Genomic DNA, 27,919 nt, shown 5'->3' with positions numbered 1-27,919 from the left:
AGGAAAGGAAAGGAAAGGAAAGGAAAGGAAAGGAAAGGAAAGGAAAGGAAAGGAAAGGAAAGGAAAGGAAAGGAAAGGAAAGGAAAGGAAAGGAAAGGAAAGGAAAGGAAAGGAAAGGAAAGGAAAGGAAGGGAAAGGAAAGGAAAGGAAAGGAAAGGAAAGGAAAGGAAGGGAAAGGAAAGGAAAGGAAGGGAAAGGAAAGGAAAGGAAGGCAAGGAAGGAAAGAAAAATTACTATATGTAAATGTATTTTTTAAAGAAAGAAAAAGAACAGTAGGCAGACAAGAATAGCAGATATAATATCTTGTCCCAATCTCCAACATCTGGTTTCATTTCCTAGCTACATGTCTCACTGACCTTCTACCACCACCAGGGAAATCTTTTGCAAGGTGTTCTATAGACTTTCATTACCACAGAGCCCATGAAAATTAACTTGAGGCATAGGCCATTAACTTGAGGCATGCCATTTTATAGATGGGGAGACTATGGCTCAGCATAAATGACTCTCTCAGGGTCACATAACTATATTATCTTGAAGATGAAATAAGATAATTTTTGGATGTGTCAGCTATGTTTTATTATCATATATTAGCATATTAATATTATGTAATATAAGTATTATATAACAAAATAGCTGTATCACAAATTATAAGAGCTAGGAGGCACCTCAGAGGCCATCAAGTCCAACCTCCTTATCTTGCAGATGAGGAAATTGAGGCCTGGGAAGGTAAATGATATGCCACATTTACACAGGCAGCAAACATGAGAAGTACAATTTAAACCCAGGCCCCCTGATTCCAGAGCAGTAAATCAATAAATCAAATCAGTAAAATCAATAAACATTTGTCAAACACCTTCAAGGTGACAGGCACTGTGCTAAGCACTGGGGATACCAAAAGAGACAAAAGATAGTCCCTGCCCTCAAGGAGCTCACAATCTAATGGTGGGGGGCAGAATCTCAGTTGACTTTCACAACAAGCCTTGAGAGGTAGGTGCTATGTTCATCCTCATTTTACAGATCAGGGAAACTGAAGCAAAGAGAGGGTAAGTAACTTGTCCAGTATCATGTACTTGTAAGTGCCTGAAGCCGGATTTGAACCTATGTCTTCCTGACTCTAGGCCCAGCACCCTAACCACTGAGCATCCAGCTCCCTGAAATGAGGTAATATTTGTAAAGCACTTTGCACATTGCCTGGCATGTCATAGATGCTATATAAATGCTTACTCCCTTCCACTCTTCCTTTCCATTTTATCACATTACCTCCTTAATTAGAGATCTTAATCTAATGAAGTAATATGGGATATACCCCTTAACTAGAACATTTCCATAGAAGGTATAGCCTATTTTTTTAATTAGTTATGGATGGTAGAGTAGCATTGTATATGGAGAAAAAGGTATTCTTGTATGGAAATTCATGAACTTAAGAAAGCAAGAATTTTAGAGAATGTGGGTGAAGCATAAAGAAAGGAGAAATGTATCATGGGAGTCAGATCACCTCACCAGAAGGAAGAAATGGATGATGAATTTGTGATGTGTATCACAAATCCGGCACCAAAACATAGTTGTGATAGAAAAAATTCAACTCTGGCCAGTTGTCAGATGCTGTATGTGTGTCTCTGTCCAAATTGCAGTTGCTGATAAATTATTATTTGGACTGGCTAATGTATTCCCAAACTCTTACTTTTCTTGGTCACATAACCCAGCAGCCCAGCCTTATCCCACACATCAAAAATGGCAATTTGAGGAACAGATGGAAAACTCTAGATCCAGTTTAATTATGCTTTTTGGGAAGTTTATCTGAAATTGATTAACTAGGAGTTTGTGACAACTACAAAGAGACTAAGGCTGTTATGTCATGGCTTTCCCCGAGTCTGTCAACTTAGAAGGGAGAAGAAAAGCATGTCACATATGGAGTGAGGGTAACATGATTAGAAAATCAAGAACTATGCTGACAAAAAAAAATCATGTTTTCGCCTTTCTATCTCCCATACTTCGTGTTTATAGGAGACATGGACTCTCTTTACTGAAACATCTTCTCAATCCAATATAATTTGTGGGTAGATTGAGTTTCAAAAGAACCTGGGCAAAATGTATCACCACGAGCTACCTCAGCCTTCGCTTCTTCCCTGATTTTTCCTTTAAAAATACAGAGGTAGAAAAAGCAGTACAATTTCATAGCCAGAGCCTTTGCATTTTTTGCCAAACCAGGTGTTCCATTCATTTTGCAAAGTGAGAAAAGTTTGAGGAAGAAAGAATAACAGCCATACTCAGAGTGGGCAGAGTACTTGCTTCAGAATTTTAGCCATAAGTTCCAATTTCTGTCACAGTTTTGGCCAAAAACAACTCAGAAACATAATCTTCCACTAAAGCGTAAACCATTTTCTCCCCTCTCTGTATTTTTGCCATATTCCCTACTATTTCAGTAGATTTTTGAGAGGTTAACATTGGACAGAAGGAAAGAAAATCGAATAAATAGTCAAAAGCCCACAGTTCTAATCCCAGTGCTTCTCTGCATGCTCCCCCACCCAAATTAGTTGTATGACTTTGTACATTTAACATCTCTCAGTCTCATTTTCTTCATCTGTAAAATCAGTTCGGTTAGATTAGAAAATTTCTAAGATCCTTTCAAATCTCATTTCCCTTTTCTTTTTCACACTGGCTGCCTCTTTTAGGATTGGTTCTACTTATTTTTTATTCTACAAGTTTTTATTCTCTGCCTGTTCTTGTAGCATTGCCTCAGAGTTGATCTTGCTGATTAGGCCCTCAGCAGGCTGACTACCCCCAGGTTCAAGGTACTCTGTGGGGCTGTGCTCTCAAAAAAAAGTCATACTTCACAAGCCCCCACTGGTGTATTTATTTTTAAGAGTCAGCCAGATGATATAATTACTCAAAACAAGTCATTTGCTGAGATAGTATAATGAGAACAGTAGTTACAATGCATTCTATCCCTAAACCTGAGGTATACCCTCCTACAAATACAGACAGTTTGAGTGAGAAAAGTACACAAACACACTTAGTATATCAATAGGGAAGTATACACTTAGAGAATACTTGTGGGCAAAAGGGCTCATGCTGCAGAGTCCCAATGTCCTTTCTCCTCTCATGCTATCCTAGTGCTGCTTCTCCTCTCCCTCACTCTCAGCATACCTTTTGGATCCCCTAGACCTACTTCTTGCTGGGCTTGGTATCCACTACTGGGCAAGTATCTCTGCTCCAAGGTCCAAAGGGGGTAGCCACCAGGAAAGAAAAAGGAATCTTCCCTAGAATCAATGAATGATTCCCTTTTAAGGGCTTGGTCCTTCCATAACCAACTATCTTCTCAATTTACAGATCTCAGCCTCCTCAGAACTATTTCCTACTTCAACTGACTCACAACAGAGCACATGTTGCCTTTTAAAGAGAAACCATGAACATGGTACCTTGAAGTTTGATTTGAGACCTTATTAATAACTCATAAAGTGATAACAAAATGAAAATACCTCTTAAATCTTCATACCTCATTGTCTCTGTTACCTTCCCCTTATAGTCTGTATTTTTATTCAACTAGGCTGGAGGGAAATCAATTGATCAGGAGTCATCTGATCAATTTCCCCACCGTATCAACTACTAATCCTCAAACTTGTTTCATTAACAAGAACACACAGCTTTCAAAACAGTTCTACCCCTACTCATTTATAACTGTGGCTGTGACCTTATTCTTTCTACCCCAAATCAAAACTATTTTCCTCCTTATTGAGAATCCAATTTTTTCCTCTGAGCTCAAAGGCTTGTCTATCAAGACACAAGTCTTTTAATGGCCAAGAAACTCCACATGCAACATTGTCCTATCATCCCTGCAAAAGACACATAAAAATAGTGAAATCTCCACTGAAGATGCCAAGTGCTAATAATAGTCTACGGGAAATGATGCAAATCCATTTTAGGCAGAATCATATAAGGTACAAATTACTACTTATTTTTTAAAAGGACACCAAGATGGCAAGTCTTACTTCTAAATCCCTTTCTAAAGCCTCAGTGTCATTGTAAACCCAACCTCCTTATGTAGGCAATTCCAGAAAAGCAACCAAAAATCAGTGAAATAATTCTTCTGCTCACACTATCCAAGTTAAAAGATATTAAGAGATACAAGTCAGGTCCTAATACATATCTTTTTCCTCTCTCTCACTACATGATTGGGCTACATCCTTTTCTAGTCCTACGTCTTACTCTATCTACTCTTTACATTCATTCAAGTAGCCATTAATAAAATGTTAGAGCCTATTTGTATCCACCAAATATCTTTCTTTTTGGTGACCCACAACTCTGATGATTTGAAGATTGTGGTACATTCCATGATGCCTAGTCAAACATCATCACTGGCAGAATATTGCAGAATATTAAAAAGATGGGTTTATGTGTCAGAGAGCAGGTTGAAATCATTAAAAATTCTGTACAATTTTTCACATGTAATTCAGTCTCCTCTCCCTTTCCTATTTAATTCTGGTCCCACTTCATTGCCCATTTGTAATGCGTGTCCAAGATACACACACACACACACACACACACACACACACACACACACACACACAGACTAATGAACTTTAATGGCCTTTCCATCAACTGCATATCATAGCCTAGACAACAGGCATTCTTCATCTACATGGTTTTTCCCTGTTAGAACTCTTCAGTAGTTTTGAATCTCATTTAAGAAGCTCCATAGTGCTCTCAGACTTGATATAATTGGCACAATATCATCTCGTGAACAAGAGCTTCTGTAACACTTCATTAATAGAGAAACTAGCTTCTATTTGAATGTCATGCTGGATATCTTCTGGGACTACAGGACTTTTGGGAAGTACACATCTCCCTGCATTACTCCTTGATTGATAATGATAAGCAGAAGTTATCTCTATGTTTGCATCAATCTAGGTATCTTATATGGTCTTATTATATCCTTGGGAAACACCTTGTTGTTGGAGACCATTTGAAGCTTCATTTTGCATTGAAGAACCAAGTACTTAAAAAAAATAAACAATAAGCAGTGAGATCCAGTGGATCTAATCTTGAGTAATCTCTGTACCTTTGAGTCAATTTGTGTGACTCTAAAGATACAATCTATGTAGAATATAATTTGTGAAAGTCAGCCTTAAAAACCATTGTTAATGGGCAGCTGGCAGATTTGGTCCTGGGCAGTAGTTTGCAAATCCCTTTCAATAAGGAAAGCTATACTAGTCCCATGGTAGTTATGGCTCTGATTTTATCTACAATACAAATACAAACTAAGTTCTGAGTTTTTTTAGTTTTATTTTGTCCTTCTTAAATTTACAGCCTTATCTCTTACTTTATTGGATCTGATCTTACTACCTCTAATGTTCCCTTCATCAAGGATACCCTTGATATACACTCATAATGATTCTGTGGTACTAAGAAAGCAAGCATAGGAGTTGATAGTTATTGTTCTCCCCCCCATAGGAACAGTTTCCATGACTTTTTTTTCTATTTTGTATCTTCCCTTCTTTCACATATTTTGAGAACTGATCCTTCAACGTCTACAAAATTTCCATCATCTTCATAGACCTTTTCTGTAAATTCTTTGTCAAATCCAGTTATTCTTCCTGTCCATTTTCTTTAGTAACATTTCCACGTCCTGAAACATGGTTATTGGAGTCTAAATACAATAATTGTTCCAGTCTCATTGATAGAAAAAATGGGATTATTTTTGTTGTTATATTCATAAAATTATTAATATAGCCAGGATCTGAGTCCAGGCACTCTGATATCCAATCAGCACTCTTTCCTCTTGAGAATGCAAGAGAATAGAGTGACTCAATGTTAACATGTGGTAAGTTGGGATTAAGTCTATCATAGCTTTTAAGTCACACCTTAAACACAGCTTTAATAGCTTAAACAGAGCTTTAATAGCTTAAACTACACTAAGACTTTTTGGACAACCTATATTATAAATTGTGTTGTTAATGGACTGAATTCACAAGTTAAAAAGAAGCAAATTACTGAGCGGAATAGAAAACAAAACCTAGCAATTTGCTGCTTACAAGAAATACCTTGAGAGTGCAGGAATTTATACAAATTAAAAGTGCAGGATGGAAATAAAATCTATTATACTTTAGTTGAATCCAAAAAGGTATAAATTGAAAGTCATTTTGCATAAGGTGATAGCAAAAAGAAATACTGTTGAGATAGACAGAATACCACAATTAATAAACAGTATCAATATTAAATATATATGTACATATATATATGTATATGTATATATATATATATACACACACACACCAAGTAATGTAATAACCAAATTCTTAAAGGAAAAGTTGACTAGTTATTAAAAGATCTAAATAGTAAAATGTTTGTTTCTTTTAGGTGGACCTGAGATTTCATGGGAAAAGGAAAAAGGCAACATTGATATAAAACTATCACATAAATTCTGGGGAAAAAGTTCTATCAATCTCCAACAATTATTCATTATAGTTTGGATTTATACCATGAACAATTCAACATTATGACATTAGCATAATAAAGCATATAATACTAGTTTAGACAAAAAGACATTTGATTATATCAATAGATATAATTGAAACTCCTCCACCAAAACATAAAAACTTTAAAAAGCCTCATAAAACTAAAAGGGAATTTTATTAATGTGATTAAAAGTATCTACCTAAGAGCCATCAATACCTATAACAGAGAAACATTGGAAACTTTTCCACTAAGACCAGGAGTGAAACAAGGATGCCCACTGTCACCATTATTATTTAACATAGTACAAGACATTCTAGCTACAGCAGTCTGACAAGAAAAACAAATTAAGAAATAGACATTTACAAAGAGAAGTGATGTAACATAGTGAATAAAGTGCTAGACTTGGAGTCATGAACCAATCAACAGTACCTTATTAAATATTTACTCTATACAAAACACTGGAGATTGAAATACCAAAGACAAAGCTACCTTCAAAGAGCTTACTTCAAGTGGGATAGAACATTTTCATAGAAAAGCAAAAGCAAGATCTAGACTAAATAAATATACAATGATTTGGAGAAAAGTATGTCACTAACAAGTTAGAGAACTTGAGCTGGAAAGACTTGGGCTCAAATCCTGCCTCTTATATGTTCTAACTATAAGACCACAGACAAGTTAATTAACCTCTGAGCTTCAATTTCTTCATCTCTAAAATAGGTGTTAATATTACTTGTACCTATCTAATAGGATTATTGTGAGACAAAAATAAGATAGGGCATGTAAAGAGTTTTCAGACTTCACATAAATGTCAGTTATTATTTTAAAAGGAGGCAAGATTCTCTATTTTGTCAACAATATGATGGTTTGTTTTGGGGATAGTCCAGAAAAATCTTTTGTTCTAGGCCTAACCTTTCTTGTATAACCAGCCTTTAGGCAGAAAGATCTGGGAGAAGGACTAAGTTTGACCCCTAAGTTTGCCCCACCCTTCCTTTTTAAAAACAAGTTGTGAGAAGAGACAGGAGAGTTAATCAAGCAGGAAGAAGTGGCTGAAGAGCTGAACATGGACTTGGACTGCATGAGATAACAGTGGAGACACAGGGATCCATAGGTCCAGGGCATTAAGAGTTGGCCCAAAGGATAAGATGGGCTGAAATCCCTTCTACCCACTAGCAAAACTATACTCCTACCCCTCTGCTGCATCCATTTAACAGGTAGACAAGCTAGTCATTCCCTTATCCTTTGTTTTGTATTCAGACCTTATTTGCCTACTATCAAACTCTGTTGGCCAGTAAAAATGGTCATCTGTGTGTTGTTTAGGACTTACCAACAGAAAGAGAGGATTCCTTTTTCTAGAGATGAAAAGAATGATTATTGGGAATGATCGAAGGGTCTTGAAGTGGGCAGAGGAGGAGTGTGGTAGTGGACTAGATAAGTCTAGCATGTGAAATCAAGATTTAATTACTCCTTGAAACAAATCAGGAGCTGATGAGGAAAAAAAAAGCTGGAACAAATTATGGGTAATGGTACTTTCATCTTCAAACCACTGACAGCCATTTTTGGAAGGTTGGATTTGGGGGGAAAAAAACCCAAAACATTTCATAGATGAAGGAGGGAGTGGAAAGAAAGTTATGTTTCCACAAAAGAGGGGATTCCCTGCACCCCACTCTCCCAGCTAGCCCACTGCGAGCTCAGGTCTATCTTGCTCGATAGTGCCACCTGCTGCCTACACTTGCAATAGGCCATCCTCAATCTAAAACTCTAACCTTTGAAACTTCCATGACCACTGTTTGACCCCTCCCTGCCAGATACCAGATATAGGAAATCATCTCCATCTGACTGATATTCCACCCTTTCATAGAAACCACCTAGCCCTCTTCTAAATTAATTGATTGTAATATAGAAAAGAACTCAGACACACCTAAACAGAACTGGAGGAAGTGTACCCTACATGCCAAGTCAGAAGGATCATTTTTCACTGGGTTCATTCATGGCCCCCCTCTTCCTGCTATAACCTGTAGCTCATCTTACCTGGGGACCCCCCGCAGCCTAAATCCCAGATGTACTATCAAGTGGAATCCCTGTTTTCCAAGTGACTGTGATTCAGATATGTCCTTAACCTCCACCCCACCATGACTTTCTCTTTTCTTTATACCTCCAGATGCCTTATTAAGCACCTTTCCTTGTACAAGTGAAAACACGCCAGATCAAGACCTGTTGCTTTTGGCATCCTTAGCCAGTTTGCTTCTTCTATGGAAATATCCAAATGGAAGTAGGGGAGAGGAAAAGCAAATATAGTGGATGGCACAAATTAGAAAACCTGGAGGAATCAACTGAAAAATTAATCAAAATAATAAATAGTTTTGGCAAATTAGCAGGAGAGAAAAACAAGTTCAGAAATCAGTATGTCAGTAACAAAAAAAAATGAAAGAAAGAGAACTTAAAACAATGAAATGCATTCAAAATCCTGGAATTAACCTAGTAAGACTTATATAAATACAACTGCAAAAAACTATTTTCATATAAATAAAAGATGATTAAGTAGATAGTCAATGTTCATGACAAGGTCACGTAGAAATTGCACGTTTATTATACTACCAAACAAATCTACAGATTTAATGCCATATAATGCCATACATATGGAATATTTTCCAGTATTAAACAAAACAAAACTGTCAAACAGCCAGCTAACAAGCATTTATTAAGTACCTAATATATGCCAGACATTGTGCTAAGAGCTGGGGGTACAAAGAAAGGCAAAAACAAAACAAACAAAAAATCCAGTTCCCGCCCTCAAGGAGCTCACAGTCTAATAGAGGAGACAATATGCAAACCTATGGACAAACTGTGTACAAACAAGATATATACAGGATTAATTGGAGGTAATCTCAGGGGGACAACACTAAAATGAAGGAGAACTGGGAAAACCTTGCACAAGATGGAAACTTAGCTGAGACTTGAAGGAAGCCAGGAAGACAAGAGGCTGAGACAAGGAGGAGAGAGCTCCAGACATGGGGGACAACCAGAGAAAATGCCTAAAGTCCAAAATGGAATGTGTTATTCAAGAAATGGCAGAGGCAAGTGGATCACAGAGTACATTGGGTGAGAGTAATGGGAAGAAGGGAAAGGTATAAGAAGCCTGGAAAGGTAAGAAAGGGTCTGGTCAAAAATGGCTTTACAAGTCAGAGAATTTTATACTAGAGCTTATAGGAAGCCACCAGAGTTCATTCATATGGAAGGAGAAAAAGTTCAAGAGTATCTAGGGAAATGATGAAGAAAACAGGAATGAAGGAGGTTTGATATAATCAGATTTCAAAATATATTACAAAATATATGTCAAAACTATATAATCTGGATAAAAAATTGAAAAGTTGCTGAATATTTAATCAAGGCTTAGATAAGTGTAAGAATACAAAGTAGCAGGGAGAGAACTCTATTTGGCAAAAATTACTATGAAAACTTGCAGAAAAATAGACTGAGATCTAAATCTTACATCATATACCACGATAAATTCATAACAGATAAATGCCTTAAATATAAAAGGCAGTGCTATTAAAAACTCCTAGAACAAAAAAAAATGCTCTTTTATAGCTGTGGATAGGGAAACTTAATGGATAAGATAGACTACTCAAATTGGATGAAAATAAAAGGGGTTTTGAAGAAATAAACTAGAACGAAAAGAAAGGTTATGGATTAAGGAAAAATTTGGCTGTGTAGTAAAAAGTTGTCATTTAGTCATTTTTATCATGTCTGACTCTATGTGACCCCATTTAAAGTTTTCTTGGCAAAGATACTGGAGTGGTTTGCCATTTCTTTCTCTAACTCATTTTATACATGAGGAAACTAAGGCAAACAAGGTTAGCAACTTGCCAACTAGTAAGTGTCTGAAGCCAGATTTGAACTCAGGAAGATAGATCTTACCAGTTCCAGGTTCAGCACTCTATCTGCTATGCCACCCAGCTTCCCTTCTACATGGGTTCAAATCCTGCCTCTGATAAATACTACCTGTGTGACTGTGGACAAGTCACTTAAACTTCCTGGATCTCAGTTTCATCTGTAAAATGAGGAAGGCAGTTAAGATTGAAGTCTTTTCCAGCCCTAAATCTATAATTTGAGTTTATATAAACTATCTCATAAAGCCCTGTATCCAAAATCTATAGGAAATTAACATAAACCAAAAAGATAAAAGTAATTTCCATATAGATAAGTGTTCAAAACCTATAAACAAAAAATTCTCTAAAGAAATACAGACTATCAGCAACCATTTAAAAAGGTGTTCAAATTCACTACTAACCAAAGAAAGGTATATAAAAGCAAGTGAGATCACTTCACACCTATCAACGATAAAAAGATTCAACAGTAGGTATGAGGTAAACTAATCACTTTCTTAATTCACTGCTGGTAGGGTTGTGATCCAACCATTTTGGAAGAAGATTTAGAAATGTAAAAAGAGTTGCAGAATTGTTCACTTGACAAAGCTAAACTGCTAAAGAGTTTATACCGTTACCAAGGAGGTATTTGACAATAGCCAAAAAGACTGATCTCTGTGAGACTATTCATAGTAGCACTATTTGTAAGAGCAATAAACCAGAAAATTGTGGGCCATAAAATTTGGGAATGGCTGAACAAATCATGGTATGTGAATGAAATAAAATATGATTGTGCCATAAGGAATGACACATTTGAAGAATTTAAATATAGGAAAACTTATAGGAAGTGATGCAGAGAGAAAATAGCAGAACCACAAGAATGAGTATCTAATTACAACTGTATAAAAGATGACAATTTTAAATGGGAACTAAACAAATTAAACGACATTCATGATACTGGGCGATTGATTCAGTTGGAAGTACATCGTGGGTGGGAGGGGGAGTATTTGTAAGATGCTTTGAGGACCATCTTTCATTCCTCTCCTGGTTCTTCTCCTGATTCTCCAGACTTCATCACCATCCCCTCGCCCCTGTAATTCCTTTCACCCATTGAAGAGCTCCTTTTGGGGCTCCATTTTGGGGAAGGACTCAGGACTGCATTCCCCATCTGGTTCTGCTTCTGACTTTCTAGACTTTGTCACTAAGTCTCTCCATGATGGTGCTTCCCCCCCGATTTTTAGTTCCCTTTTACGTATTGTCTTCTCCCATTAGAACGTAAGCTCCTTGAGGAAAAAGACTGTCATTCTTTTTACTTGTATTTGTATCTGTAATACTCGGCATGGCACCATACTTAATAAGTGCCAGTTAACTGACTGAAACCAAATCAATAAAAAAATTTTTAAATGAAAACTGACATTTATAGCACTTTAAAGTTCATAAAACACTTTATATACATTATCTCATTTGATTCTCACAACCACCACTAGTGAAACTCACGCAAGTTAAGTAATTTGCCTGCGGTCACACAGCTAATAAGTATCAGGGGTGAGATTCAAACCAGATCTTGCAAATTCCAAGACTAGCACTCTATTCATTATGTCACATTGCCTTCGGTAAGAAAAGAGTGAGAAAGAGGAAAAAAAACATAGGTGTAAGGAGAGATGGAGGTTAGCAAATAGTAGTTAAGTGGATTCAAAACTGCTTGAATGACCAATGGTCCAATGTTAACTTGGAATAAGGTCTTTAGTAGGATACTCTAGGGATCTGACTTTATCCCTGAACTATAGAGCTACATTTTTGTCAATGACTTGAACAAAAGTATACTGTACATGATGGCATTCATCAAATTTACAGATGACACAAAGCTTAGAAAGATAACTAACACTGGATGCTAGCCAAGATCCCAAAAGACCATGCTATAATGATAGGATGAACATAAATAAGCGAGAATTTAATAGCAATAAACTCACATTTTAAACTGTTAACTTCTCTAGTATAAGAAGGAGGCCAATGGTTAGATGATAACTTTTAGTGGACTTAAAGCTAAGTCAACAATGCTACACAATAGCCAAAAACTATGCATTGGGAGAATCTTAGCATCCAAGACTAGAGTGGTGACTTTTCTGTTCTACTCTGCCCTGGTAAGCACCATATATGAAACACAGTTTCAGTTCTAGCTACTACTTTTTTAGGAAGGACATTAAGAAGTTAGAGAGTATTCAGAGATTGATCGGGATTGTAAGGAGACTGAAGACAATGTAATAGGAGGATCAACTAAAGGAACTAGGGATATTTGGTTTGGAGTAGTGAAGACTTGGGGCAATTCGATGGCACAATGGACTGAGTACTGAGCCTGGAGCCAGGAAGACTCATCTTCCTGAGTTCAAATCTGGTCTCAGATACTTACTAGCTGTGTGACCTTGGACAAGTCACTTAATCCTGCTTTCCTTGGTTTCTTCATCTACAAAATGAGCTGGAGAAGGAAATGGCAAACCATTCCAGTATCTTTGCCAAGAAAACCCTAAATGGAGTCATGATGAATTAAACACAACTGAAAAATGACTGAACAACAAAAGTCACGATGTAGAGGAGAGGGGGATTCATTAGCCATCTTCAAATATCTGGATACCTGTCATGTGGAAGGAGGATTAAATTTGTTCTACTTAGTCCTGGATGGCAGAACTAGGAACAATTGGTAGAAGCTGCAAAGAGGTAGATTTAGACTTGATGTGAAGAAAAAACTTTCCAACCCAGAATGGGGTGGTAGAGGAAAAGACGATGCAATCACTGAGGTCTTTGAGAAAAAGTGCTATGATCACTTGTTGGGAAGTTGTAGAGGGGATTCCTATATAGCTACAGGCTAGAGTAAGTGGTCTTTGGGGTTGCCTTGCAGTACTGTCATTATGGAAGCACTAAATTTGAATCAGAGTGCTTGGGCTCAATTCCCAGCTTTCTTCTTACATGACCTTGGGCAAATCACTTCCCAATGCCTCAGCTTCTTTATTTGTAAATTGAAAGGCTGGACTAGATAATCTTAGGACTCTCACAGAATCCAGACATTTTTTCCCAGGGACTTCTCAAGGGTAACTTGAATTTGGGAGTTGGAGTATTAGGCAAAGTCATGAAGAGGAGTAAACAAAGTAGGAAGTTAACTGGGTTATAACACAGCACTTTTTAATAGTCTTTATAAATACATATTTTTAAAGTCTGAAAATACCATCTTGTACAGGACATAGATATTGGCAATGAAACAATTCAAATGTTTTATCAGACTCAAAGCCCTAGGGGAGAGCAATAGACAAGAGACATGAGGAACATAATTTTCCAACCTTGCCCAGAGGACACTCCAGCTGTGGAATCAGGTAAACAAGGGATAGTGCTCTGGCATCCCTAGAAAGTGGCCCAGAATTTGCCTGACTTACTTCATGAAGATATCTGGCCAAAAGGTTGAGAAACTCCAGAAGAGTATTTGTGGCTCCACAAAGAACTATTGATCTTTCAGAAAAGGCCTAGGACTGATGATTAAATGCAGAGATTCTCAAATTTATTTGACCTACCATCCCCTTTTCAAAAAAAAAATACTCAGTGCCCCCCTGGAAATTTATTTTCTTTAACCCTTTAAAAGCTTTTTAAAATTTGCATCATTTAAAAAATGTATAATTTTCTAATGCTTCATCTTAAATTTAATAATTTATTATAAATTTGTGTTTTTTTCCTGCATTGAAATTTTGATGACATAATATTGCAACCATATATTATAAAGAAGTCATTGCATGTACATATTCCTGCCAATGCATGCTGGACTTTCTGACAACGTGCAGCATGCTTACCTACCAACACTTGCTTGTTAAGACCTGTCAGCAGACTTGACTGATGGGTTATAAATAATATAATCATTACAACATTTTATACAACAGATGAAATACATATAAACAGTCTTTTAAAATTGTCTTAGCTTCTCTTTTTTCCTTATGTTTCCACCACCCCTTATTTTTATTCAATTCCCCCAATTGCACCTGAGGCAACTACCTGTCCCCCTGGATCGTTCCAGTGCTCACCAGGAGGTGGTTGTTTCCACAATCTGGCTAGCAGCTTCTGTGGGGGTGTAAGATCCACCCACAGCCAGCACGCTGGGAAAGCACAGGTTCTTTTGATCTGCTTTAATAAGGAAAGCAAGGTGAAGGGGTTGACAAGTTTACTTTAATTCAGCATACAGACAGCATTCACTTAGTTCAGGGGAAAAAGCCAGCACCCTGAACTTCAGAATAAAATACAAACAAATTACAAACATCAACAGACAGACCCAATATAGATTCATAGTTACCAACATCTAGGTTCAGCCCGGGAGCTCAGAACAAGGGCTGGCCCAGAGTCATGCATGCCACCACTGCTGTGAGTAAGAGAGTTCCAAAGAACAGACAGCCAACCCCTGGTTTTTATATCTTTTTCAGCGTCAGGGGTGAGTCACACATGCGACTCACCCATGTGACCTAGAATCGTCACAAAGAGGTGGACTTAAACCCCTGTGGTCTAAAAGCCTCTGCTCTCCCAGACATGTAAACTAGGCCCTCCCTGGAGTTAGACCCACCTTGGGTGCCACCTTAGTTGCCAATCCACACCCACTAAGGTTTTACACCTAATAAGGGTTTGGGCCTGGGGTTTAGCACCTAGTAAGACTCAATCAAAGACACTGAATTAATCAAAGGAAACAAAAGCCAAACTCTTCAAGGGCACTTGTTGAACTAAGTGCTAAGGAGACCATTTTGATTACCAACACAGAGGTATCACCCACTTTGGGAACCTATGACTAATGCTTCTAATAAGGGTCTGGCACACACTGGCGATACAATCCTAGGGAAGTGGCTTTACTTCTAAGCGTCTTGAGTAACATTAAGACTGTATGCTGATCTATATTAGTAGGGGATACTTCCTCACCAGGAGTACTCTAATCCAATTAAATCACAGGCCTGATTCACATATTGAGAAATTAAATGTCTATTAGGCATTTTTTAACACAAGAATCTCAAAGAAAATAGATGAATATTAAAATGAAAATAGATATGAAAAGGAAAAGTCAACTAATTGGTATAATGAACTTAGTTTGAGGTGTGTGTATGGGGGGGCAGAGAGCGAGAGAGAGAGAGAGAGAGAGAGAGAGAGAGAGAGAGAGAGAAAGTTGCTTGTCTGTCTTTTTTGAGGGGTAGGAGGAAAATAGAGGCATTAAATGGAGATCCAATTTTCCATCTACCCCCTAACTACTAAACCTATTCCACCTTGAATCATGATCCCTGCTGAACAAATATTGTACAATGCTAACCCTGTTTGGCAGGCCTTGGTAGGTGTACTGATCGATTTCTCTTTAGCAAGTCAACCCTTGTCCTTCCTGAAACAGCTCTGCAGTGACAAATGTGGAAGGAGGGTGCCTTGTAGCTTCTTGCTCCACACAGCAATGCCAGAAACCTGGCTAGCTGAACAATTAAACCTCTATGTGATTCAGAGAGAAAGGGGACCTGTACCTGCTAAATGGGGCCATGGCTGCCCCTTCCCCCACCCTTTGGTAAAAAAGGAAAGGTTAGAGGGGGGAAAATCGACTCAGAAGCATATCTTCCGGCATGAATCTTCTAACCTAAAGTTTTGACCTAATCACCTGCTAGATGCACAGGTGAACAACTACATTCAGTCCATGGTATCATTAAGATTGCCATTTGAATCAGTTAATGTCATTTTCACCAGGGACTTGCATGTGCATTTCAATCGATCAAACAATATTTATTAAGCATCAACTATGTGCCACACACTGTGCTAAGTATGATATGAAATGAGGCAAAAGACAGTTCCTGCCCTCAAGGAGCTTATAATATAATGTGAGAGAAAACATGCAAACAAATATATCCAAAGCAAGCTCTCTCTCTCTCTCTCTCTCTCTCTCTCTCTCTCTCTCTCTCTCTCTCCGTGTATACACATACACACACACATATGTATACACACACACATACATGATAAATAGAAAATAATTAACAAAAGTAAAATACTGAAATTAACAAGGGCTGGGGAAGTTTTCCTGTGGGAGGTAGGATTTTAGTTGGGACTTAAAGAAAGCAGGGAGGTCAGAGCAGAGAATGGAGAATATTCCAGGGAACAACTAGAGAGAATGCTTGGAGCTGAGAGATAGAGTGTCTTGTTCATAGATCAGCCAGGAAGCCAGTGTCACAGGAACAAAGAGGTAAGGTATGAGAAGACTGGAAAGGTAGGAGGGGGCTAGGTTATGAAGGGCTTTGAATCCCAAACAGAGCATTTTATATTTGATCCTCAAGGCAATGGGGGCCATTGGAGTTCATCAAGTGGGCAGGGATGACTTGACCAGATATGCACTTTAGGAAAATCACTTTAGTGATTTAATTGAATGGAGAATGGATTGGAGTGAGGAGAGTCTCAAGGCAGACAACGTGTTCAAGTTTAGCCCTTCTGCCTTTCATTCTCACCAGGAGCTTCTCACGCAAGTCTCCCTATCCTACTCCCATGTTTACAAGGTAGGTGTTCCAATAATCAGAGAGCCCCAAGGCACAAATTCAACTCTGTTCCCATTCTCATCTTTGACTGAGACGGGATACTCGAGCAAAAAGTCAGAGTATTAGACTTCCAGTTCCTAACTTCTTCACAATCGTTCCGCCGAAATCCTTGACTATTGAACCACATCTCTTATGAAGAACTCGGGAACCACATCTGTTATGAAGACCCAGTTTCAGGTCTACTTCTGAAACATGCTAGCTGTGTGACTACAGGCAAGTGATTGAACTTCTCAGTTCCCTCTAGATAATTCTATAAATTATGGACAACTGGCTTATTTACATCTATGGAAGGAACTTTTTTCCTAATAGAATTACCATCCTAGATCAGGAAAAATAAAAATTTAGCTGCTGTAGCTGGCAAATTATGAATATCCAGGGTTGCGGGGGGCGGGGAGAAGGAAGGAGCAAACAATAAAAAAAAAGTAGAATTGGAGCAGTTTATCCCCCTCCAAGTTTTAGGACATTTCATCCCCTAAGCTTGGGTCATATTCTTGGGTATGACTAAAACTGGAAGTGTTTTCATAGAATTTTGGTAGAAGATAAGAGCTAGCCCCCACTCTTGACCCTTTTAACATTCATCAGAAATTTCTTAAATCTTCTCATCACCACCTAATTTGGAGCACCCAAAACTCATTGCCCATAAACTGTAGGTTGCTTTTTTCAATGCAGGATCCAAGTAATGACCTTCAAGAAGGAATCACCATCTTATAGATGCACTTGGAATTGCTCTGCCAAATTATCCTCTTTTTCTCCCATACAAAGTTTCTCATCGGAGAAGTTTCAGCAAATTAACATTGAACGAAAGAAACAGTAAAGTTTCTTTTACTTCAAAGAATCCTTACATTACAAGTATCTGCCCTGAACTGAGATCCTCTTTGCCTCCAAAAAATCAAGGACTTCCTATAGAACAGGCGTAAGTTTGACACTTAATAGTCACCGATATCCAACGTCAAATAAAAAGTCAAGAATTTCACGAAAGCACAAAATAAATGGAGCAAATATTGGGGATATATTCCCCTCAGGGAAAGGTAATTAGTGAGTCAGATAAAGTTAAACCTAAAGGGCACAGTCTTGATTTCCTAGAGAGTCACCTAAAATAATGTCAATTTTCTATTCAAAAGATGAACCAAAGGTACAGTATTCCTACTGGGGATCCTTGTGTAACAAGCCAGATACTTTTTCTTACTATTATTACACTGCTGCTCTTGGTTATCTTATCTCTATAATCATTGAGTAGATAGAGAAAGAAGAGTCTTTGATAATTATGAGACTCTACAAATGATAGGTTAAATATCAAGGAGAGGATAAGAGCATAGTTAAACTAAGATTCATTTGACTTCAATAATTTATTTCTTCTCCATTCTTTTGTGATAGGAGAATTATCTACTTCCTACTCCCCTGAGATTTCACTGGCTCCAGGGGCTAAGACTTGTGCCATTAATGGGGCTTTTTTGTTTCCTGAGGGCCATCTATGAAGAGTCATTGTCCTTCAGACTTGGTAGATGATCCATTGCCATACAAGTCTCCAATACTCACTGACAAAATGTATTTATCAATGGAGACAAGGGGTGGAGGTGGAAAAAGTCTACCTTAACCAGTCCTGTATCCTTGCTGAGTATGCTTTCCATTCTATGGCTCAGTAAACCTCCTTTTGTTAACTGTTAGATTGTCTGTGTAATTTTGTTCCAATCTAGAACTTGAGCTTACCAGACTGGTCTGATTCAGGTATTGTCAGTTACTTTTTGGATGATTAAATCAGGATTAGCTCCAAAAGGCATCACGGTTGAAATTGAGGAAAGGCTATGCAGATGCAAAGAATGGGATGATCAGGTAGCCAGATACAGCAGCACATAGGGCAAAAGCCCTTCTGGTGACATATGGAGAATTCTTTCAATGGGATGAAAATAAGACCCCCGCTGGCTGGAAGGAATCAGCTTGTTTTATGCTAAAGGAGGTTGATACAGAGTTTAAAGATAATGCGGGCAGGGGTCACACTTTGGTGGTTGTTAACAGTTCTAGAGAAGTTGGATTGCTAACATGGAAAATGAAAACAAACAAAAAAACCTAGTGCAGTACTTTTCAAAAACAGCAGGCTGATGGATGATGGATTTATTAACAGTACAAGTGAGAAGAGTAATCCTGATGGGAGCAGGAACTGTCAGGCTACAGGCAGGACATATGGTCTCTAACCCAGAGGTTTAGCTGGAAAAGGTGTTAAATCCTGTTGAGATTCAGGCTATAAAGTAAGAGAATAGGAGCCAAAGTGGGGAGAATTGGGAGCCATCACTGGTGATACAAAGCCTTGGGCATATGTTATTACTATCTATACCTCCCCCTTCAGGGATCAGGGTGGGGAGGATATAAGGGGGTTACATTTATTGCCAAGGACCTAAGGAAGTTGCAGAAGTTTAACCAACAATTTGGTGAGTCACTGGAACAATAGTATTCGAGGTTGTGGTCCAATGGAGTCATTTTGAAGATCTCCACAGCTAAGTTTCAAAGACTTGGGGAGCTTAAAGAAGACTTATTTTTGCAAAGAAAATTAAAGCAGTTAGAGACCCATAAAGGGACTATTTTTTGTCCCTTTTAGGTAGCTAAGAAGGAGAATTATACATACCTAGCCCCAAAAAGATGGATTCCCATTGGATCTGGTTCCCTAATGTGGATCTGTAAGGGAAGAGGTGAAGTCCCTAAAAGAGATGAGTTTGGTAGACCAAGTCTACGTGTCCCCAAACCCTACCCCAACACAAACACATAGCATACCACATCCTGTGACCAGCTTGTGTAGGAGGCAAATAGATCCCATCTTCTGGGTGGACCTTTGCCCAAATGGCATGAGGTTTTTGCTATGGACCTATGTATATCAACAGGTGAAATTAAGAGTAGAAGATCAGGGACAGCAGTGGCCAAATATGGCGGTCAGTGCAAATATTCTGGAAATGGTCAGAAGATGCATGTACCACAGCTGAGGTGGAAAATTTCCTCTCCTAGAAGGAGCTTTGTTATGGCTCATGAAACATGAGGTTGATAAGGAGCCAATAGATTGCCAATTTATGTGATTGCTAGTAAAACTATGTTCTGATATATGGGATCAGGTAGGTAAGGACACTCCTGTCCCACCCAAGCTTAAGGTATCCCCTCAAGCCCCTACCCACTTGATGTCCTGAACCACTCCAGGCTCTGTACCCAGGCTTGAGGAGTTTCAAGGACAATGGCCAAGGCCAAAGTTCCCTTAAGGCTAAGTTCATCCTAACTGTAAGACTTCAAGGGCATCAGAGCTTATATGTCCAAGTCACCCTAGACCGGGAAGAGGAAGAGCCTTCAAACACACAAAGGGCTCCTAGACACTGGTAGCCAAATTATACCATTATATCAGGGGGTCCTTATTGTATCATAAAGGCATCCAAGTTTCCATGGAAGGTTTCAAGGGACAGATTACCAAGGAATATGGGAAGATCCCATCAAAACAGTTAGCACAACTGTGGAAATGGGTACTGAGTTCTTGGGAATCAGTATCCTGCATGATCCTTTTGGCAACCTCCATGCCTGTCATTATATGCCGAGTCAAATGGAAATTCTTAGAATGCCTGAACCATCCCATATAGTTAAGACCAAATGATGTAAGATCTGGGGCGGAAGAAGGGTGAAAGATATTTCCTCCCTAGTGACTGAAGTGGGGCAGCTAGGTGGCATAGTAGATAGAGCACTGGGCATGGAGTCAGGAAGACCTGAGTTGAAATCAGGCCAGAAACAATGATTAGCTATGTGAACCTGGGCAAGTCGCTTAACTTTATTTGCCTCAGTTTCCTCATCTGTAAAATAAGTAAGAGGAGGAAATGGCAAACCACTCCAGTATCTTTGCCAAGAAAACTCCAAATCGACAGAACAACAAAGTGATAGAGGTGAAAGAGGGTGCAATTCCCCTTACAACAACCCTGTGTTGCTGGTGAAAAAGGCAAATGATACCTGGCACACAGTGGACTAGAGAGAGCTGAACAAAGTTTTCAGACTCATCACTGCAACCATTTCTGACCTCATCAACATAAGGAAATCTGACAGCCCAGGCAGCTAATGAGAGGCATGAAATTACCGAATGCACCAATGATTTTTTTTCTTTAGTCCTGTGGCTAAAACTAGTCAGAAGTTGTTCAGTTTCACCTGGAAAAGAATCCAGTACATCTTCACCATCCTTCCCTAAGGCTGGCTACCTGAACTCTCTTCATTCTACTGCATTTTGATGGGGAGAAAAATGAAAGAACCTTTCCTTCTTGAGGACTTCGATATCCACCTCTGCAAAATGATGGCACTGCCATAGGTCAGACAAGAACAAGAGGTGGAAAATCATACCTAAAAAACATCCAGGTGCCAGCACACTCAGTCAAGTTTTGGGGAAAGAATGGATAGCAAAAACCCAGATGATTCGGGACAGAGTCAAGAATAAGCTACTAACAACTGCATTCCCACACCTTAAAAAGGAAGTCCAGAGGTTTATTGGATTCTTTGGGTTTTGGAGAATCCACATTTTTTTATCTGGATGTACTGATGGCCCCATCACCCATACATCTGCCTCTTCTGGTGGGGCTCAGAACAGTTTGGAAGATCCATATTGGGTCCAGCCATCTGTTTCTTAGGGTTTCATTATATATGAGGAAGAGGATGGAGCCTTTAGCAGGTATCTAAGCATAGCCAAATCAAATGATCATCAGGCTTACAGCTTCTAGAATTTCCCCAAAGCGGCCATTTATGATGCCACTTTTTAAAAGCAATGACTTGGCTACAACTGGGCCCAAGTTGCTAATGAACCAATAATTTTAGCCATTCTATTGTTCTTTAGCAAGAGTTGTTAATATTAACAGTTGAGTGATACAAGACAGTCATTCCAACAAGAGAGTCAGAGTACAGGATTCTTTTGTTAAACAGAAATGGTACATTAAATATCTCACCTGGTTCCTTCCAAACTAGGTCTTGACTATTGCAGAGATAGGGACCTCTAATCCAAGTCCCAATACCCTGACTCCTCCACTAACTCAACAGGCCCCTATCTATGAGGACCCAGACCTAGAGGAATACCATTTTGCCTGGTTCACTAAGAGTACCATCTGTTACTAAAGTGGCATGCTCAAGTGGACTTCAATAACCATTAAGAAAGGAAGGAAAGAAGGCAGGAAATAAGTATTTATTATCTCATTTGATTTTCACAACTCTATGATATTGGGTTATTATTACAACCCGATAATGTGGATACATTTTGTAGATGAGGAAACTAAGACAGAGGGTAAGTGACTTGCCCAGGGTCACATAGCTAGCATGGGTCTGAAGCTATATTTGAATTCAGATCTTCCTATTGGCTCAGCACTCTATCTACCATACTGCCCAACTTTTGTTGTTTATTCATTTCAGTTGGGTCTGACTCTCTGTGACCTCATTTTGGGGTTTTCTTGGCAAAGATACCAGAGTGATTTGCCATTTCTTTCTCCAACTCATTTTACAGATGAGGAACTGAAGCAAACAGGGTTAAGTGACTTGTCTAGTATCACATGGCTAGTAAGTGTCTGAGGACAGATTTGAACTTAGGAAGATGAGTCTTCCTGACTGCAGGCCCAGTGCTCTATCCACTGTGTTGCTGAGCTGCCACCTACCACTAATCAGGTAATGAGGGATATTCTGCAGAATAGGTGTCCAGTCAAATCCTCACAGGGGACTTATCTGTTGGGTCCTATGGTTGACACTGAGGGACCTGGTAGATAAAATTTTCATCTACAATGATTCCTGGCATTAGCCATGGGACTGACCAAATGGTTTGGAGCCTAGAGACAACAAAGCTGGCCAATCTGTTTCTCTTTCTGGGGGTCACATCTCCAATGGAGAATTACCCTGATTCCTTCTCCCAACACATAACTGTTTGTAGGACATCAAGGCCCATCAGACACACAATCTATCTCTGCTAGAGGTGGCAAAGCTGAGCCCCTGGATGAAGATGAGGGAGAGTCTTAGTCTTTGTGGAAGTAGGGAACAGCCCCTCAGCAGAAATAGGCAGAGTTGATATCTTTGATATGACAGAGCTCCCAGGGAGGGGGAGATTTGGGATCATGGGCCAAGGAACCATGACTGAATGAATGGCCATTCAGGAGGAGTATAAGTATCCTGGGACAAGTTATATGCAAGAGGGTTATTTTACTCCAGAAGACTTTGAGCCATGATGAGAACTGTTGACTGGGATAAAATATCATGTGTTGTTGTTCTGATGTTCCTGGTGCTGCTCCTGTTCTTTGTCACTGCTCTACAACAAGAAACTCACTGTAAACTGCAGAGATTTGGTATCACCCACCATATAGGTCAGATGTTTAAGATCTGGGACTTGGTCCTTTCATGGGAGGGAAAGGTGAAACCTCAGATTCCTGGTCTTTGTTATTCATATTCTGCCATGTCTTTTGGGGACCCTTATACTGCTTGTTTGTAATTTGTGCGGGGCTTTTAGGGCTATCTTTTTGTTAGGTTTCTTTTTTTGTTTCTCCAATGCCATCTATCATAAGCTTCTCATTTTTCAAAGGTTATTATTGCCTAATGTGGGACCTAAAGTCATTTAAGTAGAGAAAGGTCCACTAGAAGACATGTAGGACCTGGCCATCATTGTATAAAGTATGAGAGGTACAGTATCTATCATGGTCCCTGTCATGTGGAAGGTATACTGGGCTTTGAGTCAAGAAGACCCAAGTTCAAATCCTGCCCCAGAAATTTACTAGCTGTGTGACCCTGGGCAAGTCACTTAACCTCTCCCCCACCTCGGTTTCCTCATCTTTACATGGGGATAATATTCGTACTACCTCACAGAGTTGTGAAGATTATATGAGATATTTGTATAGTGTACTTTGTAAATTTGTATACATTTTATAACATACTTTGTATAATGTAGAATGTATTTTATGTAATGTAGAATGTGCTTTGTAAACCTTAAAGTACTTTACGAATCTTAGTTGTGCTAGTTTTTTCCCTAAGTGGCAAGGAAGCTATCCTTGAGCCTCGACTGATCCAGAAAGCCAAGGCTTGAGCCATTGATATAGCTTCCTGGTTGTCTAAGGGCATTGAAAGAAGCCAGCCCACAGGGAGTCAGAGCCCCTCAGACTTGGTAGAAGCTTCACTGTCATATAAGCTATCACACACTGCTGACTAGATACATTTCTCTGCAGAGACAAAGGGGGCAGCATCTACCTGAACCAGTGCCATATCCTTTCCATACCATGGCTAAGTTAATCTTCTTTTGTTAACTAATAGATGGTCTAGAAGTGTCTCCTTTTATTTCAGTCTCAAACCTGAACTTCCAGGACAATCTGAGTCAGGTTTGGCCTATAAGACCTTTAAATAGATATAATTTCAATGCTTAAAATCTATTAAATAACTTAAGACAACCACAAACTCAAACAGAGGATTTACTCCTGGTACAATCCTAAATATACCATTGGTTCACGTGTTTGAGGGGTTAGGAGTGGGTGTGTGGGTGTGAGTGGAAGGCACAGAAGCTTATTCAATTTATTACTTATGTACCACCACTTGTATTGAACTGATGGGCTAAAGGAGTTGGGGGGGTAGAGAGGGGGGAGATTCATCAATCGCTCAATTCATTTACTGAGCAATGATTTATTAAGAGCCTACTGTGTATGGAACATAGTATTTGGCACTGAGAGAAACGACAAAAACACAAATAACTGTAGTACAAAATAAAAGACATAAGAGCTGCATTCCTCAAAAAATGTTTTATTCTAACTAATAAATGGAGAGAGGAGGTGACTTACGAAGCTAGGAATGTAAAGCAAGATTTCACCCCCAAACCATTTGTTAGATAAACTAATTTTGGCCATCATGGTGGAGAGTCTGGCATCTTTATTTTATTTGGGAGAGCTCTAGTCTACTTCTCCAGTCTTTGCTGTTCCTAATTAGCTGGAGGAAACACCCTTGCTCACCCAATCCCTCAGTTTAAGAGGCTTTCATATCAAATCAAGTGGCTTCATTTAAAAGGCATCCTCATCTACATCCATAAAAGTCACTCACACAGAGAGCCCTTACTTGCTCTAACCTTGAAAGTTCTGCTGCCCAGGATTTAGGACACACACTGAGTCTAATCGGCCACATTTTAACTGCTGCTGTTAGACATCTGGTCATAAAAGCAAGGTACAGCCCAACACAGACAAGTACTTTTCTTTCCTAGAGTGGCTTGAACACAGATCTCACAATGATAAAGGGGCTTCAAACGAAATCACTATGTCTGATGAGTGATTAAGCCTCTCCATGCCTTGCCATTTTCTCTTCTTTCACACCCAGGCTACTGCTATCAAGATGATTCTCATATAGCAGTGAGGGGTTAAAAAGATTCTGAGATTTTAACACAGATAGAAAGGAACAGCCAGTGAGATTATCTAGTGGAGCACACAGTGATGGAAGAATTAGTTGACTTTCATAAAAATCAAGTTTACTTTTTTTTTTTAACACATTGAACATTCCTGTTGACTTGGGATAACAACTATTCCTAGCTACAGATGAGTAAATAGTTCATTTCTGGCCCAGAGTTTAAAAAAACTGAACTGTTAAAAATTACAGGATGATTTCATTTTACTTTAAAATTGTAGGAAGGAAATGTATAAAGGAAATTCACAAGTTGTTTGTCAATACAGCGCACTAGGGACAATCCTTTTCTCCGAATAAGAATTGCCTTTTATCCCTCTTTCCAAACAGAGCAAAGGTCAGAATCATACAATTTCCAAACAGAGTAGTGTGTTGGAAACATGCAGAGTTGCTACTTCATGCTGCACATTTTTTCTTCTATTCCCTCACTATATAGCTATTCGCCACCACCCCCTTCCAGCACTTCAGTTATGCCCTACATACGAACACCAAGATTTTGTTTTGATTTAATTAGAAATGCTCATTAAAAAAAAACCCACAAGATCCTGTTTTGCTACTGGATAGATAGCTCAAAACTGTGTGGGGGCAGGGGGAAGGTGGGGACGAAAAGGAGTACTGTTCCCTACCAGAGCCCCTAGCACTGAGACGGCAGTTGCAGGTTGTGACAACAGGAAACCGATACGTTAGGTGAGACTCCATAGCAGGAATCAGCAGGAATTGGGGCAATCAGCAAAGTTGTGGAAGAGAAGGATGCTGAAACAACCGGGGCGATAGTGAAACCAGTAACGAACCACGAAACAGGAGAGAACATAGAGCACCTTTGGATCAAAATATTCCGAGAGAAGGGAGGTGGGGGAAAAGCCACATCTCTGACTTAGCTGTAGTAACCTGACAGTCCCAGAGAAGCTGCGGAAAAGTAAGAGGAAGCAGCTGAAGAAAACCCGCTCTGTTAGCCTTTTCTCAAATTAAGCCAACGAGAACACGGACTGGAAAGTAGGGAAAGGAACAGACCTTTGCTCTTTTTTGAGGGGTAAGGAGAAATACCATTGGACCTAGGCGCAGCTGCCTCTTCCCAGGTGGAAGGGTGAGCAGGGGTGGGATGGAGGAGCTGAGGCAAGACTTGGTCTACGCGTCCCTCTGCCTGCTCCGGGGAGACCACAGCTCCAGGGAGAGGGCTACGCAGGCACGCACTCACCCGGGGTCCGGTAGCTCTATGGCTGGGAGTCTGTGGGAGATGCACCAGCACCAGGAGCAGCTGGGAAGTCACCAGCCGGCCCCAGCGCCCGGGAAGCATTTTGACAGCGACGGTCGTGGGGTGGGTAGCAGGCTCCGCACACACCGCCTCCCCACCCCCTGCTTCGCCCCTGGAGGAGACTCGCGGTTCGTGGGAGAGGAGAGAGGTCCCGATGCGGGTGCTGCTGAAGGCTGCTTTCAAAAAGCACGGTCATGAAACAAGAAGCAGGCGTGGGATGCGGAGGCAGGCGGAGAGCCTGGGCTGCAGCCGACCGCGAGCGCGTGCTCTTCTTGGTCGCCTTGGCTGGGCTCTGCCAGTCCCACGGAGGTAGCAGGTTAAAAGCCTTATCCCTGGGCCATGAGAATCCCCGTTATAAACTCTGGGAGGGGCGGAGTCAAGCAGGCCTGATGGACGCCTAGGAGGGCCAGTAGCGGTCGAAACGATGACAAGTAGAAGCCAATGGGAAAAAGAAAGGAGGGGGCGGGGTCATTCTACCCCTGCCCATCTCCCCAACACTCCTCCGCTACTTCGTTGGACTCGGTCAAAAAAGCTGGGCTGCCCAGCTTAATTCTTGAGCAAGGAGCATGAAAAGAAAACGTCTACTCTCTGCGTTTCTCCCTTGACCCTCTCACCCTCAACTTGGACAGGGTTCACATAACATCCGATCCCATCATCCCATGAAAAGCAGTAACTGGTCGGCAATTGTGTAATAGTCATACAAAACACTTTATCGTTATCGAAGTACTTTTACATTGTCAATGGCCCTATGGGGTAGGTCTTACTCTTCCCATTTTAAAGACAAGGAAGTCGAAGCTAAGGGAGGGTAGTAACCGAGGTCTCACACCTAGTAGTGACGGCGCAGGTCTCAAACCCTCCTGCTTTGTTTGACTAATTGTCCAGTGTTCTTTCTACTAATTTCTGTAGCCAGTAATACCAGAAGGTGAAACAAGAAGAAAGGGCACTGTGTGTGCATTCTTGGGAGAAGGAGAAAGCGTTGTCAATAACAGAATGAGAAGGATCAGAGTGGGAAATTGATATAAACATCACTGGATGTGAGAAGTTAAATTACACAACATGGGGGTATTTGAGCAGAGATTGGTTGACTGCCGGCTGGCAATATCGTAATGAGGAAATAATTTATTGGATGGGGTTGGATCAAATGACTTATAATACCTCGGTCAACCCTCAAGAACGAACTCACTGCTAAGGTCGAATGCTCTAAGGTGCTAAATTCTAGTTCTCAGACCTGGGATTCTCCTCTTTCCTCATAAAACACACAGCTTTCTAACAGGCTCCCTACTTCCAACCTCTCTCCTCTCCAATTAATTAGAACACAGGATTTGGAGTCAAAGGACTTAAGTTTGAAAGTCAGCTCTGTCTTGATTATCTATAAGACC

At 39.8% G+C, this 27,919-nt stretch overlaps 1 protein-coding gene across 4 annotated transcripts in view; it reads right to left on the bottom strand.

Moving 5' to 3' along the window:
• The window catches only part of SMOC1 (SPARC related modular calcium binding 1), a 208,821-nt gene extending 181,925 nt beyond the window's left edge, over positions 1–26,896 (bottom strand). For 3 of the 4 annotated variants that reach the window (XM_036736294.1, XM_036736296.1, XM_036736293.1), the window contains exon 1: positions 26,484–26,878. In XM_036736294.1, the coding sequence (XP_036592189.1) occupies positions 26,484–26,582 (99 nt within the window). In that variant the 5' untranslated portion in view covers positions 26,583–26,878. Of the gene's footprint in view, positions 1–26,483 lie in introns of all 4 variants that reach the window. The other variant, XM_036736295.1, reaches the window with a different exon arrangement.
• Between the last annotated feature and the right edge of the window lie 1,023 nt (positions 26,897–27,919).

The sequence above is a fragment of the Trichosurus vulpecula genome, chromosome 8, assembly GCF_011100635.1.
Source record: "Trichosurus vulpecula isolate mTriVul1 chromosome 8, mTriVul1.pri, whole genome shotgun sequence".
NCBI classification, from domain to species: Eukaryota; Metazoa; Chordata; class Mammalia; order Diprotodontia; family Phalangeridae; genus Trichosurus; species Trichosurus vulpecula.
This window is presented reverse-complemented; position numbering and strand designations above follow the sequence as displayed.